At 40.2% G+C, this 19,447-nt stretch overlaps 1 protein-coding gene across 1 annotated transcript in view; it reads left to right on the plus strand.

Moving 5' to 3' along the window:
- LOC132780781 (relA-associated inhibitor) overlaps positions 1-17,604 on the plus strand; it is a 56,748-nt gene extending 39,144 nt beyond the window's left edge. The window contains exons 7-13 of the mRNA XM_067462107.1: positions 2,032-2,437; positions 5,069-5,616; positions 6,571-6,708; positions 8,514-8,647; positions 12,106-12,272; positions 14,048-14,247; positions 15,988-17,604. Coding sequence (XP_067318208.1) covers positions 2,032-2,437; positions 5,069-5,616; positions 6,571-6,708; positions 8,514-8,647; positions 12,106-12,272; positions 14,048-14,247; positions 15,988-16,026 — 1,632 coding nt within the window. The 3' untranslated portion in view covers positions 16,027-17,604. The remainder of the gene's footprint in view (positions 1-2,031; positions 2,438-5,068; positions 5,617-6,570; positions 6,709-8,513; positions 8,648-12,105; positions 12,273-14,047; positions 14,248-15,987) is intronic.
- Positions 17,605-19,447: the final 1,843 nt, after the last annotated feature.

The following is a 19,447-nucleotide window of genomic DNA, read 5'->3' on the forward strand; positions in this document are numbered from 1 at the left end:
ATATTCCAGAACAAATACTACTAATAATATAATATAATCAAATAATAATAATATAGCCAAATGCTAATAATAACATCCCAACAACAATAATATATCTCAATACTAATACTAATAATAATGGCCTAATAATTATAATAATTTTCCCCAATACTAGTAGTAATAATAACATCCTAATAGTAATACTAATAACATCCCAATAATAATAATAATAATAATAATACATCCCAGAAGTAATGCTACTGATAATATAATATAAATCAATAATAATAATATATCCCAATACTAATACTAGTAATAACATCCCAATACTACTACTAGTAGTAATAATAATATATTGCAATACTAATACCAATAATAACATCTCAATAATAATAATAATAATAATATCATCTCAATACTAATACCAATAATAACATCCCAATAATAATAATAATAATAATAATATCTCAATACTAATACTAATATCAGCATCCCAATAATAATAACATCTCACTACTAATACCAATAATAACATCCCAATAATAATAATAATATATCCTACTAACATCCTAATAATATTTATTTATTTATTATTTACTTTGCTTATATACCGCTGTATATAATAATATATACATATTAATAATAATAATAATAATAATAATATATCCCGGTACTAATGCTAATGTAATATAAAATAATAATAACATCCCAGTAATAATAATAATATATCCTAATACTAACATCCCAGTAATAATAATAATATATCCTAATACTAACATCCCAATAATAATAATAATAATAATAGTAATATATCCCTGTACTAATGCTAATGTAATATAAAATAATAATAATATCCCAATAATAATAATAATAATAATAATAATATATTCTAATACTAATAAAATAATAATATCCCAATAATAATAATAATAATAATAATAATATATCTTAGTACTAGTGCTAATGTAATATAAAATAATAATAACATCCCAGTAATGATAATAATAATAATAGATCCTAATACTAACATCCCAATAATAATAATAATAATAATACTAATAATATATCCCAGTACTAATGCTAATGTAATATAAAATAATAATAATAATATCCCAATAATAATAATAATAATAATAATAATAATATATCCTAATACTAACATCCCAATAATAATAATAATAATACTAATAATATATCCCAGTACTAATGCTAATGTAATATAAAATAATAATAATAATAATATCCCAGTAATGATAATAATAATAATAATATATCCTAATACTAACATCCCAATAATATAATATATCCATGTACTAATGCTAATGTAATATAAAATAATAATAATAATATCCCAATAATAATAATAATAATATATCCTAATACTAACATCCCAATAATATAATATATCCATGTACTAATGCTAATGTAATATAAAATAATAATAATAATATCCCAATAATAATAATAATATATCCTAATACTAACATCCCAATAATAATGATAATAATAATAATAATAATAATAATAATAATATATCCATGTACTAATGCTAATGTAATATAAAATAATAATAATAATATCCCAATAATAATAATAATAATAATATTATATCCTAACACTAACATCCCAATAATAATAATAATAATACTAATAATATATCCCAGTACTAATGCTAATTAATATAAAATAATAATAATAATATCCCAATAATAATAATAATAATAATATATCATAACACTAACATCCCAATAATAATAATAATAATAATAATAATACTAATAATATATTCCTATACTGATGCTAATGTAATATAAAATAATAATATCCCAATAATAATAATAATAATAATAATAATAATAATATATCCCCTTACTAATACTACTAATAATATAATATAGACCAATAATAATAATAAACAATAAATACCACTTTCAAACTTTTTCATACTTGGTTACACAGTGTTGCTCAAGCCTTCGGAGACTTCGGGGGGAACTATAGAGCGTTTGGGACTCATGGATATGATTTCTCCCTCTACTCCTTCTTCTCCCGTAGGAGGGTCCCTTTGGGACACACAGCGCCACTTTGCCGCGCAACTACAAGGTCTTTCCCCCTGCGTCCGAGCGGCGTCCGGAGGCCCCCTCTTCCTTCCGCCGCTCTCTGCCGGCCAACCCCGCCGGGACGTTGCCGCGCAACTGGCAGCCGGTCTCGCGCATCCCCATGCCGCCCCCGGGACCCCCTCCCGGGCTCCCCCAGCGCCACAAGCCCCTCCCGCTCTCCATGATCTTCCGGCTGCAGAACGCCTTCTGGGAATACGGCAACACTGGAAAGAAGTTCCCCTTGGGGCCAACACCGACAGGGTCCCCGCTTCTCCTCCGCTCTTTGCAAAAGCAGGCCCCCCCACAGGCCTTTGCCACCGGGCAGCATTCGCCTCGGATGGCCCCACCACCTGCAAACGAAGGTACCGTATTTACTATAATAAATAAAGTAAAGATATTATATAACGAATCTATAGATATAACTATTAGGCATGGTTAGGTACCATGGGAATCTTGGTAATAAAGTTGGAAAAATGACCTTTTTGAAGCAATTTTGGAGTTTTAAAGGAAACCTGAAGTTCCTTTGCCCTTCTGAAACTTTTTCCACCATTTCCGCCAGAGAAGTCATTTTTAAACCAGAGAAGGAAGGAATTTCCTCCGTTTGCTTTTCCTCGCTTCTGGTCCCTGACCCTGGCTCAAGCCAGAGAAGCCAGTTTTAAACCAGAGAAGGAAGGAATTTCCTTTGTGTTCTTTTTCCTGCTTCTGGTCCCTGGCCTTAGCTCAAGCCAGAGAAGCCAGTTTTAAAGTCAGAGAAGCCAGTTTTAAACCAGAGAAGGAAATAATTTCCTGGCCTTAGCTCAAGCCAGAGAAGCCAGTTTTAAAGCCAGAGAAGCCAGTTATAAACCAGAGAAGGAAGGAATATCCTCCATTTGCTTTTCCTTGCTTCTGGTCCTTGGCCTCGGCTCAAGCCAGAGAAGCCAGTTTTAAACCAGAGAAGGAAGGAATTTCCTGGCTTTGGCACAAGCCAGAGAAGCCGGTTTTAAAGCCAGAGAAGCCAGTTTTAAACCAGAGAAGGAAGGAATATCCTCCCTTCTTTGCTTTTCTCTGCTTCTGGTCCCTGCCCTCGGCTCAAGCCAGAGAAGCCAATTTTAAACCAGAGAAGGAATAAATTTCTTCCATTTGCTTTTCCCTGCCTCTGGTCCCTGGCCTTGGCTCAAGCCAGAGAGGCCAGTTTTAAACCAGAGAAGGAAGGAATTTCGTCCGTTTGCTTTTCCTCACTTCTGGTCCCTGGACTCGTCTCAAGCCAGAGAAGCCAGTTTTAAGCCAGAGAAGGAAGGAATTTCCTCCGCTTGCTTTTCCCCGCTTCTGGTCCCTGGAAGGTTAAATGGGAAGCTGCTTCAGGAGCTCATCTCACATTTAATTGCCTTGGCTATGCAATGCTAGGATTTGTAGTCTGCTGGTGCATCAGCATTGTTTGGCATGGAAGGCTCAAGACCTTGGAAAACTATGGTCTCCAGAATGTGTAGTTTGCTTATGCATCATATACCTTTGGCAGGGAAGGCTCGAGATCTTGCAAAACTACAGACCCCAAAATGTGTAGTTTGTTGATGCATCAACGTTGTTTGGCATGGAAGGCTCAAGGTCTTGCAAAACTATGGTCTCCAGGATGTGTAGTTTGCTGGTTCATCAGCATTGTTTGTCAGGGAAGGCTTAAGATCTTGCAAAACTGCAGTCTCCGGGATGTGTAGTTTGTTGGTGCATCAGCCTCCTCAGGCAGAAGAGACTCAAGATCTTGCAAAACTATGGTCTCCAGGATGTGTAGTTTGCTGGTGCATCAGCATTGTTTGATGCAGAAGACTTAAGATCTTGCAAAACTATGGTCTCCAGGATGTGTAGTTTGCTGGTGCATCAGCATTGTTTGATACAGAAGGCTCAAGATCTTGCAAAACGATAGTCTCCAGGATGTGTAGTTTGCTGGCGCATCAGCATTGTTTGATTCAGAAGGCTCAAGATCTTGCAAAACTATGGTCTCCAGGATGTGTAGTTTGCTGGTGCATCAGCATTGTTTGGTGCAGAAGACTTAAGATCTTGCAAAACGATGTTCTTCAGGATATGTAGTTTGCTGGTGCATCAGCATTGTTTGGTACAGAAGTCTCAAGATATTGCAAAACGACGGTCTCCAGGATGTGTAGTTTGCTGATGCATCAGCATTGTTTGATACAGAAGGCTTAAGATCTTGCAAAACTATGGTCTCCAGGATGTGTAGTTTGCTTATGCATCATTACCTTTGGCAGGGAAGGCTCAAAATCTTGCAAAACTACAGACTCGAAGATGTGTAGTTTATTGATGCATCAACATTGTTTGGTACAGAAGGCTTAAGATCTTGCAAAACCATGTTCTCTAGGATGTATAGTTTGCTGGTGCATCAGCATTGTTTGGTACAGAAGGCTCAAGATATTGCAAAACTATGGTCTCCAGGATATGTAGTTTGCTGGCGCATCTGCATTGTATGGTACAGAAGGCTCAAGATGTTGCAAAACTATGGTCTCCAGGATGTGTAGTTTGCTTATGCATCATTACCTTTGGCAGGGAAGGCTCGAAATCTTGCAAAACTACAGACTCGAAGATGTGTCGTTTATTGATGCATCAACATTGTTTGGCATGGAAGGCTCAAGATCTTGCAAAACTACAGTCTCCAGGATGTGTAGTTTGCTGGTGCATCAGCATTGTTTGGTACTGAAGGCTCAAGATCTTGCAAAACGATGGTATGATTCTCCAGGATGTGTAGTTTGCTGGTGCATCAGCATTGTTTGATACAGAAGGCTTAAGTTCTTGCAAAACTATGGTCTCCAGGATGCAATACATGAAAGCATTCCGTTGACCTTGAGATTTCTGCTTCGGCCTCTCCTTCCCATGGCTTTGCTTGCACCTGAATTTGGAGCAAGGTAAACTCCTGCTGAGGTGCAACATTTAGGAAAGAACCTATTAGGAAATGATATTGATAACCTAGGAACAGATATTATTGTGATACGTTGTGTTTTCATAATTCTCAGGAGCCAGGGCTGCCGTCCCTGTGGCCGAACCTGTCCGCAATGTGCCCATCACCTTGACCGAGCCGGACCCCGAATTGGAGGGTCTCCTCCTCCTTCCAGGGGGCGAAGCGTCTGAGATGGAGTCCCTGGCCCGCCCCTTGAGCCCCACGCGGCTACAGCCGGTCCTGCCACCGGAGGCCCAGAAGGTCCCCGAGTTCGAGGAGGTGGCCCGCGTCCTGGCTGAGATGCCCCGGCCACTCAAGCGCCGCGGTTCCATGGAGCAGAGCCCCGGTCCGGCTTTGCCGCCGACGCACAAGAAGCAATACCAGCAGATCATCAGCCGCCTCTTCCACCACCAGCAGCAACAGCCCCGCAAAGAGGAGACGGGCATCCCGACCGGAGAGGCCGAGCTCACGCCCATCAGTGAAGCCGCCGAACAGAAGGTGCCGACACCAACCACGGCTTTGGGGTCATCTCCTGCTCCGGCCACACCGACCATCACTCCGCCGTCTCCTCTTCCTCCTCCTCCACCGGAGAGTCCTGTTGCTCTCACACCGCTGCCCAGTCCGGTAAGTGTGTGGCCATCCCGTACAGCAGGCGCAGACCAACTTCGGCCCTCCCTCCAGGTGTTTTGGACTCCAACTCCCACAATTCCTAACAGCCGTTAGGCTGTTAGGAATTGTGGGAGTTGGAGTCCAAAACACCTGGAGGGCAGAATTTTTCCCGTGCCTGAATCTCTATCTATAGGGAGTTGGAGTAGCCTTGCAGCTGCAAAGTCAATAGAATAAGAGTATCTGCATAGAGGTAGCCTGGCCGTTGTTGCCTGGAGCCATCCTCTGTTTAGGACATGATTGCTTTGTTAGAGACCCTAAATTGGGTCTTTTTAGGTCCACGTCACGGGAGTACGGAAGGAAGGAGACAGTCCCAATGAAAGATAAAAAAAAACAAGGTTTTATTTTAGTTTCTTCATGAAGAAGACGGACAGCCGATAGCATGCACAGATGCTACGCTTCAAGTGACTGCCGTGTTCTTTCCTTGAAATCTGCAAACTTTATAGCTCAGTACAAACAAAAAAGCATGGGGAAAACACCTTTTATGAATAATAATTCTGACCTTTTGATGGAAAGTACCCTCCTTGTACACGTGGCCTCTGCGCTTCAAAAACAACATTTGAAGTTAACCGCAAGCATCCTGTGTAAGAAGTACCTTCTAAATGTCACATCTTGTTTCTTAAAAAACACTTTCTTCCATATTGCTCTTTTTAAGTCAGAGAAAGGGTATGTCTCTTTTTTGCTGATTTTGTTAGCTTTCACCCAAAAGCCCCTTACTTAGTATTTGCAAATTTCGCTCAAAGACCCTTTCAGCTTGTTGTATGGAGTTCCCCTCTTGCTGAGTGGTGTTCCTTTTTTACCCTCACCGATTGACTGTGGATGGCAATAGTAGTAAGGAGATAAGAGTTTTCTTTTTGAGACATCAAGCCATGCTATCTATCACAACCTCTTTCTTGCCCCATGGGTCTGCAGGAGAAGCGCTCCGTCTTGCGCAAGATCTCCTCTCCGCGGAAACGGCTGCTAAAGAAGGCCCGTCTCAACCCCTTGGTTTTGCTTCTGGACGCGGCTCTGACCGGCGAGCTGGACGTGGTCAAGGAGGCGGTCAAGGAGGTGAGCTCCCTTCTTTCTTTGTTTTGTTTTCCTTTTATTACACTCTGTAACCAAATGTTGTACTTCAGCCAGCTGAGGATGATGATGATGATGATGATGATGATGATGATGATGATGATGATGATGATGATGGGTTTGGGGGTGCAGGGCCTGATTCTTCTGGAGGTGCTCAGACAGATGGGATGTCGGAACAGGATGGTGATTCCCCAGTTGGAAGAACGGAGGGGGGTTTGGATTATTCTCTGTGAAAAACGAAATTGTTTTAGAAGCTGACAGGCAGAGAAGGGAGAAAGGGGGGGGTTGGACAGAGAATCAAGGATGGTGATTCCCCGGTTGGGAGAACGGAGGGGTATTTGGTTGATTCTCTTGTGAAAACGAAACTGTTTTAGAAGCTGACGGGCAGAGAAGGGAGGAAGGGGGGTTGGACAGAGAATCAAGGGTGGCGATTTCCCAGTTGGGAGAACAAAGAAGGATTTGGTTATTCTCTGTGTGAAAACAAAACTGTTTTAGAAGCTGACAGGCAGCGAAGGGAGGAAGGGGGGTTGGACAGAAAATCAAGGGTGGCGATTCTCCGGTTGGGAGAACGGAGAAAGATTTGCTTGATTCTCTGTGTGAAAACAAAACTGTTTTAGAAGCTGACAGGCAGCGAAGGGAGGAAGGGGGGTTGGACAGAAAATCAAGGGTGGTGATTCTCCGGTTGGGAGAACGGAGAAAGATTTGCTTGATTCTCTGTGTGAAAACAAAACTGTTTTAGAAGCTGACAGGCCGCGAAGGGAGGAAGGGGGGTTGGACAGAGAATCAAGGGTGGCGATTTCCCAGTTGGGAGAACGGAGAAGGATTTGGTTGATTCTCTGTGTGAAAACAAAACTGTTTTAGAAGCTGACAGGCAGAGAAGGGAGGAAGGGGGAGTTAGACAGAGAATCAAGGGTGGCGATTCCCATGTTGAGAGAATGGAGAATGATTTGGTTGATTCTCTGTGTGAAAACGAAACTGTTTTAGAAGCTGACAGGCAGAGAAGAGAGGAAGGGACAGGTTGGACAGAGAATAAAGGATGGTGATTCCCCGGTTGAGAGAACGGAGAAGGATTTGGTTGATTTTCTGTGTGAAAATGAAACTGTTTTAGAAGCTGACAGGCAGAGAAGGGAGGAAGGGGGCTTGGACAGAGAATCAAGGCTGCTCCTGCGGGGGAAGCATTCCAGGTGAAAGCCGAGCCATGGGAAAAGGAGGCAGAGGCCGAGAGAGAAACTTCTCAAGGCCAATGGAATGCCTTCATGCATTGCTGTCATTAATTAGGGAAAGAATAGCTCTCACGTCTCAGATCAAGCAACGTAGTAACTAGAGCAAGAAGCTCCTGCCTTGTTCCTGGTCCTATCTTAGCTTCAAGCCAAATTTCCTAGTCAAGTTTTGCTACCAGTCTTGGGGATTTTACCATGGACTTAAGCTCATGTTTTGTTCTTTGTTTCTTGGACTACTCAAGTTCACGTTTGTTCCATGCACCTTGGATTAACGTTCATGCTTTAACCTTTGCATTGGAGATTATCTCTGGCTTTTGGAACTCTTTCTCGCTTTACTTTATTTGGATTTTTTTACTCTTTTACTGTGTGTGCTTTAACAGTAAACGGCTTATTACTACACTTGGCTTCCTGGTGAGTGCTTGACCAAGGTGAACTCCAGCTGAGGTGCAACACCAAATTTGAATTGCCTTCTGTTCCTGTTTTGAAAGTCCAAAACACTTGGAGGGCCGCAGTTTGCCCATGCCTGTGACAGACCGTGACTTGTTTCTCCCCTCCTCCTTCTTCCTTCAGCTGAACGATCCAAGCCAGCCCAACGACGAGGGCATCACCGCCCTGCATAATGCCATCTGCGGTGCCAACTACAACATTGTGGACTTCCTCATCAACATCGGGGCCAACGTCAACTCCCCGGATAGCCATGGATGGTGAGCTGTCTCCCTTGTTGGGAGTTATAGAAATCAAGTACCAGTAGAGTTGCCAGATCTCAGATTTCTTTCTTTAGTCTTCAGCCTCAGTCTTCAGGGTATTGGGGAGGAATCTCAGGGCCAGAGCGCAGCCTTCAAACGGGGGTTGTGCGGCATACAAATACAACCATTACCTTGAGAGATGTGCCATGTGTTTGTGTCTTAGGCTGGATCTACACCGCCATATAATCCAGATTATCAAATCAGATAATTGTCGCAACTCAGGATAGATTCACCTTGCCCAATGTTGCAACTCAGAGTAAGCTTCACCTTGCTTCCAAACACCACCACACAAGAGCTGTAGTTTTATAGTTTATTGAGTCAAAATAAAGAATAAGCATTGCAAAGTTCCAAAGATTAAGGTTAAAAGCAGAATATATTTCCAAAGATCTTCAGGTAAAAACAGGAAACACAATCCTATTGGCACAGTTCAAACCAGAGTCCCAGGTACAAGCAATGAAACAATTGCCTCATGAATCACAATGCAAGAAATTCCAAGCGTACTGCTTTCCAGGCTAAGGTTATTCCATGAAGCTTCCAGGCTAGTAAGCTACGTTGAACTGACGCTTTCTCGGGGTTTGCAAGAGGCCTAAATACCTTTCTAACATGAAAACATTAGGCTCTCATCATCATAAAATATTGCGATGACCTTTCACCAAGCTGGCTTCTCGTCTGCTGGCCAGATGAGAACTTCGCCTGATCCGGAGATCAAGACGAGCTTGCCGGGTCAAGTCACTATCTACACTTTCGGTATCAGCGAAAGTGTAGATAGGCACCTGCTCTCTATCTCCTTCGTTAAAATCCCTTTCTGCTGGGAACGGCTGTGTTGACACTGCACTGTCTGTGGGAGCCTCAGAAGCAGGCCCAGGGATTTGAGGCACAGACAAAGAGCCAGGAAGCTGAATCCCAGCAGGAATCTGAATCCCATCATCCTCATCATCAGAAAATAGCTCAGCCACAACACCCAAGACACCACCACACACCAAGGCTGTAGTCTTTGTAGTTTATTGAGAAAAAGCAAAATCAAAACAGGGAAGTAAAGAAGTAAAGTTCAATGAGCAATACAGAGTCTTAAATGTAAAGGCAAAGTTTCCAGGTTCCAAAGGCAAATAACATGAAGCATAGTCCTTTAGCATTGATTAAGCAAAAGTCCATGGCAGCAAGACAAAGTCTCCAAAAATTAGGATCAAAATCAAAGTCCCAAAGAGCCAGAAGCTTTCCGTAAAAGCTAAGGTAATTCCACAGAAGTTAGCAGGGTAAAAAGCAACATTGGACTGGCAGAGAATGCCCTTCGACCAGATAATTAAGTTTCCCCAACATAAAAGCATTACGTTGACCTCTAGCTTCATGCTTGTTGGCAAGGCATGCCAACAAGCTTCATTTGACTCACTGACCGGAACGTGTTCAGAAATCTGTAACCCATCATCCTCCTTGTCCTGAGGAAACTCAGGTTCAGAAAGCTCAGGCTCAGACTGAACCACAACAACAATCCACATTATATGAACTGGATTATACCGTATGAGTCTACACTGTCACATAATCTAGTTCATAGCAGATAATTTGAATTAGATGGGGCCTTACTCACTTTTCATGGAAAGTTGTCTTAGGTGACTATAAATTGGAAATAGCTTTAGATATCTAGATGACCATAAAATGGAAATACCTTGAAGGCATACATTGGAAACACCTTGTAATTAGAAACATCTTGAAGGCTGCCATAAGTTGGCAACACCTTGGAACTGACCATACGTTAGAGATATCTTAGATGAGCATTAGTTGGAAATACCATAAGATACCTTAGAATACAGTTAGTTGGAAACACCTTGAAGGTGGCCATGCTTTGGATACACCTTGTAGTTAGAAACACCTACAAGGCAGCCATAAATTAGAGATATCTTCGATAACCATAAGTTCGAAATAGCTTGAGATATCTTGGTTTGAGATACCTTCTACACTTCCATGTAAAACCTAGATTATTTGTTTTAAACTGGGCTATATGGCAGTGTAGACTCATCTAATCCAGTTCAAAGCAGAATTATAGAGATGGTGTGCTTTAATAATCTGGATTGCATGGCAGTGTAGAAGGGGCCTTAGATTACCATAACCTGGAAACCTGTTGAAGGTGGCCATAAATTAGAGATATTTAAATGGACATAAGTTGGAAATAGCTTGAGATATTTTAGATGACCATAACTTGGCAATACCTTGAACGTGGCCATGCATTGGAAACACTTTGTGATTAGAAGCTTCTTGAATGCGGTCCTAAGTTGGAAACACCTTGAAGGTGGTCATAAATTAGATGCATCTTAGATGACCAGAAGTTGGAAGCACCTTGAAGGTGGCCCTGAGTTTGAGATATCTTAGATGACCATAAGTTGGAGATACCTTGAAGGTGGCCATGCAATGGAAACATCTTGAATGTGGCCCTAAGTTGGAAACACCTTGAAGGTGGTCATAAATTAGATACATCTTAGATGACCAGAAATTGGAAACATCTTGAAGGTGGCCCTGTGTTTGAGATATCTGAGATGACGATAAGTTGGAGATACCGTGAAGGTGGACATGCAATGGAAACACCTTGAATGTGGCACTGAGTTGGAAACTCCTTTAAGGTGGTCATAAATTAGATACATCTTAGATGACCAGAAATTGGAAACATCTTGAAGGTGGCCCTGTGTTTGAGATATCTTAGATGACGATAAGTTGGAGATACCTTGAAGGTGGACATGCAATGGAAACACCTTGAATGTGGCACTGAGTTGGAAACTCCTTTAAGGTGGTCATAAATTAGATACATCTTAGATGACCAGAAATTGGAAACATCTTGAAGGTGGCCCTGTGTTTGAGATATCTGAGATGACGATAAGTTGGAGATACTTTGAAGGTGGACATGCAATGGAAACACCATGAATGTGGCACTGAGTTGGAAACTCCTTTAAGGTGGTCATAAATTAGATACATCTTAGATGACCAGAAATTGGAAACATCTCGAAGGTGGTCCTGTGTTTGAGATATCTGAGATGACGATAAGTTGGAGATACCTTGAAGGTGGCCATGCAATGGAAACACCATGAATGTGGCCGTAAGTTGGAAACACCTTGAAGGTGGTCATAAATTAGATACATCTTAGATGACCAGAAATTGGAAACATCTTGAAGGTGGCCCTGTGTTTGAGATATCTGAGATGATGATAAGTTGGAGATACCTTGAAGGTGGCCATGCAATGGAAACACCTTGAATGTGCCCTGAGTTGGAAACACCTTGAAGGTAGTCATAAATTAGACACACCTTAGATGACCAGAAGTTGGAAGGGGCCTTAGGCTGTATCCAAGGGAGATGGTCCACCTCAAAATATGGGCAAACTCCCTTGGGAGAAGACGTGGTCCTTGACTTGACCTTTCTCTCTTTCCCTTTCCTAGGACCCCCTTGCATTGCGCGGCATCCTGCAATGACACGGCCATCTGCATCGCCCTGGTCAAGCACGGCGCAGCCATCTTTGCCACTACCTTCAGTGATGGGAGCATGGCCATCGAGAAGTGCGACCCGTACCGCGAAGGATACAGCGAGTGCTTCAGCTACCTGGCAGGTGAGTGAGTGAAGGGGAAAGAGAGGAAGGAAGGAAGGAAGGAAGGAAGGAAGGAAGGAAGGAAGGAAGGAAGGAAGACAGATGCACAGACAGAAAGATGTGTTGAATCCATGTCCTTGCATGGTGAGGGTGGGAGGGGATATGTTGGACTGGATGGCCCTCGTGGTCTCTTTCAACTCTTGGATACTATGAAAGAAAGAAAGAAAGAAAGAAAGAAAGAAAGAAAGAGAGAAAGGGAGAGAGAAAGGAAAGGAGGGAGGAAAGGAAGGAAAGAAGGATAGAAAGGCAGGAAAGGAGGGAGGAAAGGAAGGAAGGAAAGAAGGAAGGAAAGAAGGAAGGAAGGAAGGAAGGGAGATAGAGAGAGAGAGAAAGGAAAGGGGTGAGAAAAGGAAAGAAAGAAAGAGAGAAAGGAAGAAAGAAAAGAAGGAAAAGACAGAAAGAGAAAGTAACAAGATAAGTAAGGAAAGAAATGAAGTGAGAGAGAAAGGAAAGGAGTGAGAAAAGGAAGGAAGGAAAGAAAAAAGAAAGATAGAAAGAAAAGAAGGAAAAGACAGACAGAAAGAGAACGAAAGAAAGTGATGAGATAAGAAGGAAAGAAAGGAAGAGAGAGAGAGAAGACAGAAAGGAAGATGCTTTGATGCTATGTTCCTGCGTGGCAGGGGTTTATGGGTGGACTGGGTGGCCCTTGTGGTTTCTTCCAAATCTCCCAAGAGGAAGGAAGGAAGGAAGGACGGAAGAAAAAAAGAAGGGAAGGAGTGAGGAAGGGAGGGAGGGAGGAAGAAAGATGGAAAGAGGAAGGAAGGAAGACAGAAAGAGAAAGGAAGGAAGGCAGGGAGGACAGGAAGAGGAAGGAAAGAAGGAAGAAAGAAAAAAAGGAGGGAAGGAGTGAGGATGGAAGGAAGGAAGATGGAAAGAGGAATTTAGGAAGGGAAGAAGGAAAGGAGGGAGGGAGGGAAGCAGTGAGGCAGGGAGGACGATAAACAGAAAGAGAAAGGAAGGAGGGAGGGAAGGACAGAACGAGAAAGAAAGGAAAGAAGGGAAGGAGTGAGGAAGGAAAGAAGACAAAAAGAGAAAGAAAGACAAGGAAGGAAGGAAGGTAGGAAAAAGAAGGGAAGGAGTGAGGAAGGAAGGGAGGGAGGGAGGGAGGGAGGGAGGGAGAAAGTCAGAAAGAGAAAGGGAGGGAGGAAGGGAGGGAGAAAGACAGAAAGAGAAAGGGAGGGAGGGAGGAAGGGAGGAAAAAAGAAGGGAAGGAGTGAGGAAGGAAGGGAAGTAGGGAGGGAGAAAGAAAGACAGAAAGAGAAAGGGAGGGAGGGAGGGAGGAAGGAAGGAAGGAAGGAAAAAGAAGGGAAGGAGTGAGGAAGGAAGAAAGGGAGGGAGGGAGAAAGAAAGAGAAAGGGAGGGAGGAAGGAAGGAAGGAAGGAAGGAAGGAAGGAAGGAAGGAAGGAAAAGGAAGGGAGGGAGAAAGACAGAAAGAGAGGGCGGGAGGGAGAGAGGGAGGGAGGGAGGGAAAAAGAAGGGAAGGAGTGAGGAAGGAAGGGAGGAAGAAAGATGGAAAGAGGAAGGAAGGACGGCAGGACAGGAAGAGGCAGGAAAGAAGAAAAAAGAAGGGAAGGAGTGAGGAAGGAAGGAAGGAAGGAAGACAGAGAGAGAGAGATCCCAAAAGGCAGGCAGGCAGGCAGGAAGCCAACAATCCCCGGAGGTGCCCTAGGCCAGTGGCTCCCTCTCTCTCCGTGTTGGGACGTGTTGCTAAGCGTGTGCCTTCTTGTGCCTTGCAGACGTGGAGCAGAGCATGGGGCTGATGAACAACGGGGCGGTGTACGCCTTGTGGGACTACAGCGCCGAGTTCAAGGACGAGCTCTCCTTCCGGGAGGGGGAGCCGGTGACCGTCCTCCGGCGGGACGGGGCCGAGGAGACCGACTGGTGGTGGGCTTCCCTCTACGGGCAGGAGGGATACGTGCCCAAGAACTACTTCGGGGTGAGCACCCGCCACACTCGTCATCATCAGGATGATGTCCCTCCCACCAGAACAAAGTTTTGGCACTTTAATAAACTGTTCCTATGTTTTTATGATAGAACCAATTAGGAAATGACATTCATAACCCAGGAACAAAAACCATGTTACATAGTATTATTGTTGTTGTTATTATTACTGGTTTTGTTATTGTTATTATTGCTGTTACTGTTATTGTTATTACATAGTGCAACAAACCTAGTGTGTGGCAGCCACAATGCACAAGCCTAATAAACAATACAATTGTAAGACTGTAGGATCCATATAGCAATATTAAATAACCACTCACAAGCCATTTTTGCTTTGAAATGGATATATTGCTTGCATCTCTGCAGCAAAGAAAGACACTACTATCCAGTTAATGCAGCTTGGCAACACTATGGCTCAATGCAATGGGATCCTGGGAGTTGTAGTTTTGCAAGGCCTTGAGACTTCTCCACCAAAGAGTGCAAACTGTGGAATGAATGCAGTTTGGCACCACTTGAACCACCATGGCTCCATGCTAGAGAATCCTAGGAGTTGTAGTTTGGAATCCTGGGAATTGCAATTTATTTATTTATTTATTTCTGGCATTTCCACCCCTTCCTTCTCAATCCCCGAGGGAGGACTCAGGATAGCTTACAACAGCAGCAATTCGATGCCGACAGCATACAAACACAATTAGAACAGCATCATACGAGAGAAAAAACATTCGATTAAAATACATTAAAATACATTGGATTAATCCCAGGAGTTGTTGCTTGCAGTTCTAGGAGTTGTTGTGTGCAATCCTGGGAGTTGTTGTGTGCAATCCTGGGAGTTGTAGTTTGCAGTCCCGTGAGTTGTAGTTTGCAACCCTGGGAGTTGGAGTTAGCAATCCTGGGAGCTGTCATTTGCAATCCTGGGAGTTTTAATTTGCAGTCCTGGGATCTGTAGTTTGCAATCCTGGAAGTTGTAGTTTGCAATCCCAAGAGTTGTAATTTGCAGTCCCAGGGGCTGTAGATTGCAATCCTGGAAGTTGTAGTTTGCAATCCTAGGAGTTGTAGTTTTGAATCCTGGGAGTTGTCGTTTGCAATCCTGGGAGTTATCATTTGCAATCCTAGGAGTTGTAGTTTGCAAACCTGAGAGTTGGCATTTGCAATTCTGGGAGCTGTCGTTTGCAATCCTAAGACTTGTAGTTTGCAATCCTGTGAGTTTTACTTTGCAATTCTGGGAGTTGTAGTTTGCAATCCTAGGAGTTGTAGTTTGCAATCCTGGGAGTTGTCGTTTGCAATCCTGGGAGTTGTCATTTATAATCCTGGGAGTTGTAGTTTGCAATCCTAAGAGTTGTCATTTGCAATTCTGGGAGTTGTCGTTTGCAATCCTAGGAGTTGTAGTTTGCAATTCTGAGAGTTGTCATTTGCAATTCTGGAGTTGTATTCTGCAATCTTAGGAGTTGTACTTTGCAATCCTGGGAGTTGTCGTTTGCAATCCTAGGAGTTGTAGTTTGCAATCCTAGGAGTTGTACTTTACAATCCTGGAAGTTGTAGTTTGCAATTCTGGGAGTTGTCATTTGCAGTCCTGGGAGCTGTAGTTTGCAATCCTGGGAGTTGTAGTTTGCAATCTTGGGAGCTTTAGTTTGCAATAAATAAACATGATGATGATGATAAATGTTTGCATTTGCTGCCGCACAACAGCGGTCTGTACGAATGAACTCACTTTGCCTTCTTTATCCCTCTTTTTCAGCTCTTTCCCCGGGTGAGACCTCAACCAAGAATGCCATGAAGTGTCTACAGCATTGACATCCAAAACGGAAGCCGAAAATTATATATCTGGACCTGGAAAAATTAGGGGGGGAAAGGACACATTTTGGCTCCAATCCCAGCAAGGAAAACTGCAAGGAAGAAATGCAAAAGGAAGGACTTTCCCCCCTCTCTGTTTTGGCTCCTTCTGAAACCTCTTTATGACTGGAAGAACACGAATGAGAGAAATCAGCGGAGCAGGACTCACTCCATGTCCATCATATTGTTATTATTATTATTATCATTATTTGGGAATGTTGAATGTAGCCAGCCACCTTTTCCATTGCAAGCAGTGCTGTTTGGCAGTGGAATCTCTCCTTCTCTGGGTGGCCATCTGTTGGGAGGGATCGAAATGTGCCTTCCTGCCTAGCAAAAGGGGGTTCGGATGGATGGCCCTTCCAGTATCTCCTCCAACTCCTTATCATTCTAGGATTCAATCAAATGAATAACCAATTTGATCCAATTGCTTTATGGGAGGCTGGATGGCCATCTATCGGGAGGGATCGGATTGTGCCTTCCTGTCTAGCCAAAGGGGATTTGGATGGACGCCATGGAAAGGAGGATGCATTCATCTCTCAGATCGGCCACCTTTCGATGATTCTATTTATCTTGCCCTTTAAGCAGAGGCTGTATGGCCATCTGTCGGGAGGGATCGGATTGTGCCTTCCCGCCTAGCAAAAGGGGATTGAATTGCATGGCCTTCCTTAGTGAGAAGCCATGGAAAAGGGGATGTATTAGTCTCTCGGATTGGCCACCCTTTCTATGAATCTATTTATTTTGCCCTTTAAGCAGAGTTTGTATGGCCATCTGTCGGGAGGGATCGGATTGTGTTTTCCTACCTAGCAAAAGGGGGTTTGGATGTATCCTGCTTTAATATAAGTCTGTACATAGCAGGGTGAAAATCAACAATAGGTCAAGCCCAATGGGGTTGTGAGTGCATCCACACTATGCAATTAATGCAGTTTGAAATCGCTTTAACTTCTAATGCTATGGCTCATTGCTATGGACTCCTGGGAGTTGTCGTTTCCCAAGGTCTTCCGCCTTAGGTGCAAAAATAATGCAAACTATAACTCCCAGGACTCTGTCACACACACTGAGCCATGAAAGTTAGTGCGTCCACACTACGGAATTAATGCAGTTTGAAACTGCTTTAACTTTTAATGCTATGGCTCATTGCTATGGACTCCTGGGAGTTGTCGTTTCCCAAAGTCTTCCGCCTTAGGTGCAAAAATAAGGCAAACTATAACTCCCAGGATTCCATCACACTCACTGAGCCGTGGAAGTTGAAGCGGTTTCAAACTGCGTTAACTGCAGTGTAGACGCACCTTGTTTCTCGTTAAACTGGTTTTTTAGGGGATTTAAAGGGTGTTTTTATGGAATTTTTAAAAATATATATAAATAAATTGTTTTCTTTTTTTGGTTCAGAGACAGTGTGTTCTGTAGAGTTAACCTTTCCTTGTCCACAATTTTTTGTTGTTGTGTTGTATTTTCGGGGAGTTGTTGTGTTGTATTGACGATTGCGCTGCCAAACTGTAGCAATAAATATTGAAAGTCGGACTGATGAGATGAATTTCGTATTCGATTAAATTGCAAATAAAGGAATTAATGCACTTATGCCGAGAGCTGGAAAATATTCGAAATGCTGAATTGTCCTTCTCTTCCCCAAATGGAAGCCTTCGGATGGATGCAGGAGTTCATTATTAATTTCTTTTATAATTAATTAATTTCTACATCGTATTTTATTCTTATTTCAATATTTTATTATTTATTTTATATTATTATTTAATTATGTCTACATGGTGTCTTACTCTTATTTTCATATTTTATTCTTATTTATTTTATATTAATATTATTATTATTTAATTATTTCAACCTTGTGTTTCACTTGGTTTCATATTTTATTCTTATTTATTTTAGATTATTATTATTATTATTATTATTATTATCAAACATTGTGTTTCACTTAGTTTCATATTTTATTCTTATTTATTTTAGATTATTATTATTATTATTATTATTATTAAACATTGTGTTTCACTTAGTTTCATATTTTATTCTTATTTATTTTATATTATTATTTAATTATTTCAACATTGTGTTTTATTCTTATTTATTACTATTACTATTATTTAATCATTTATGTGTTTCACTCTTATTTTCCTATTACATTCTTATTTATTTTATATTAATATTATTATTGTTTAATTATTTCAACATTGTGTTTCACTCTTTTCATATTTTATTATTATTTATTTTATATTATTATTATTAAATTATTTCTACATGGTGTCTTACTCTTATTTTCATATTTTATTCATATTTATTTTATATTATTATTCTATTTCTACATGGTGTTTCACTCTTATTTTCATATTTCATTCTTATTTATTTTTTATTATTATTATTATTTAATTGTTTCTACATGGTGTTTCACTCTTATTTTCATATTTTATTCTTATTTATTTTATAGTATAATTATTATTTTATTATTTTGACATGGCGTGTCACTCTTATTTTCATATTTTATTCTTATTTATATTATTATTATTATTTAATTATTTCTACAAGGTGTTTTACTCTTATTTTCATATTTTTTTCTTATTCTTATTTAATTATTTTGATGTGGTCTCACTCTTATTTTCATATTTCATTATTATTCTTATTCTTATTTAATTATTTCTACATTGTGTTTCACTCTTATTTTCATATTTTATTCTTATTTATTTCATTATTATTCTTATTCTTATTTAATTATTTCAACATAGTGTTTCACTCTTATTTTCATATTTTATTCTTATTTATTTTATATTATTAATATTATTTAATTATTTCTACATGGTGTTTCACTCTTATTTTCATATTTTATTCTTATTTATTTCATTATTATTCTTATTCTTATTTAATTATTTCAACATAGTGTTTCACTCTTATTTTCATATTTTATTCTTATTTATTTTATATTATTAATATTATTTAATTATTTCTACATGGTGTTTCACTCTTATTTTCATATTTTATTCTTATTTATTTTATATTATTATTATTATTATTATTATTTAATTATTTCAACATGGTGTTTCACTCTTATTTTCATATTTTATTCTTATTTATTATTATTCTTATTTAATTATTTCTACATAGTGTTTCTTATTTTCGTATTTTATTCTTATTTATTTTATAGTATTATTATTATTTTATTATTTTGACATGGTGTTTCACCCTTATTTTCATATTTTATTCTTATTTATTATTATGTTTATTTAATTATTTCTACATAGTGTTTCCTATTTGCATATTTTATTCTTATTTATTTTATATTATTATTTTATTATTTTGACATAGTGTTTCACTCTTATTTTCATATTATATTCTTATTTATTTTATATTATTATTTTTCTAATTTA

The sequence above is a fragment of the Anolis sagrei genome, chromosome Y, assembly GCF_037176765.1.
Source record: "Anolis sagrei isolate rAnoSag1 chromosome Y, rAnoSag1.mat, whole genome shotgun sequence".
NCBI lineage: Eukaryota > Metazoa > Chordata > Lepidosauria > Squamata > Dactyloidae > Anolis > Anolis sagrei.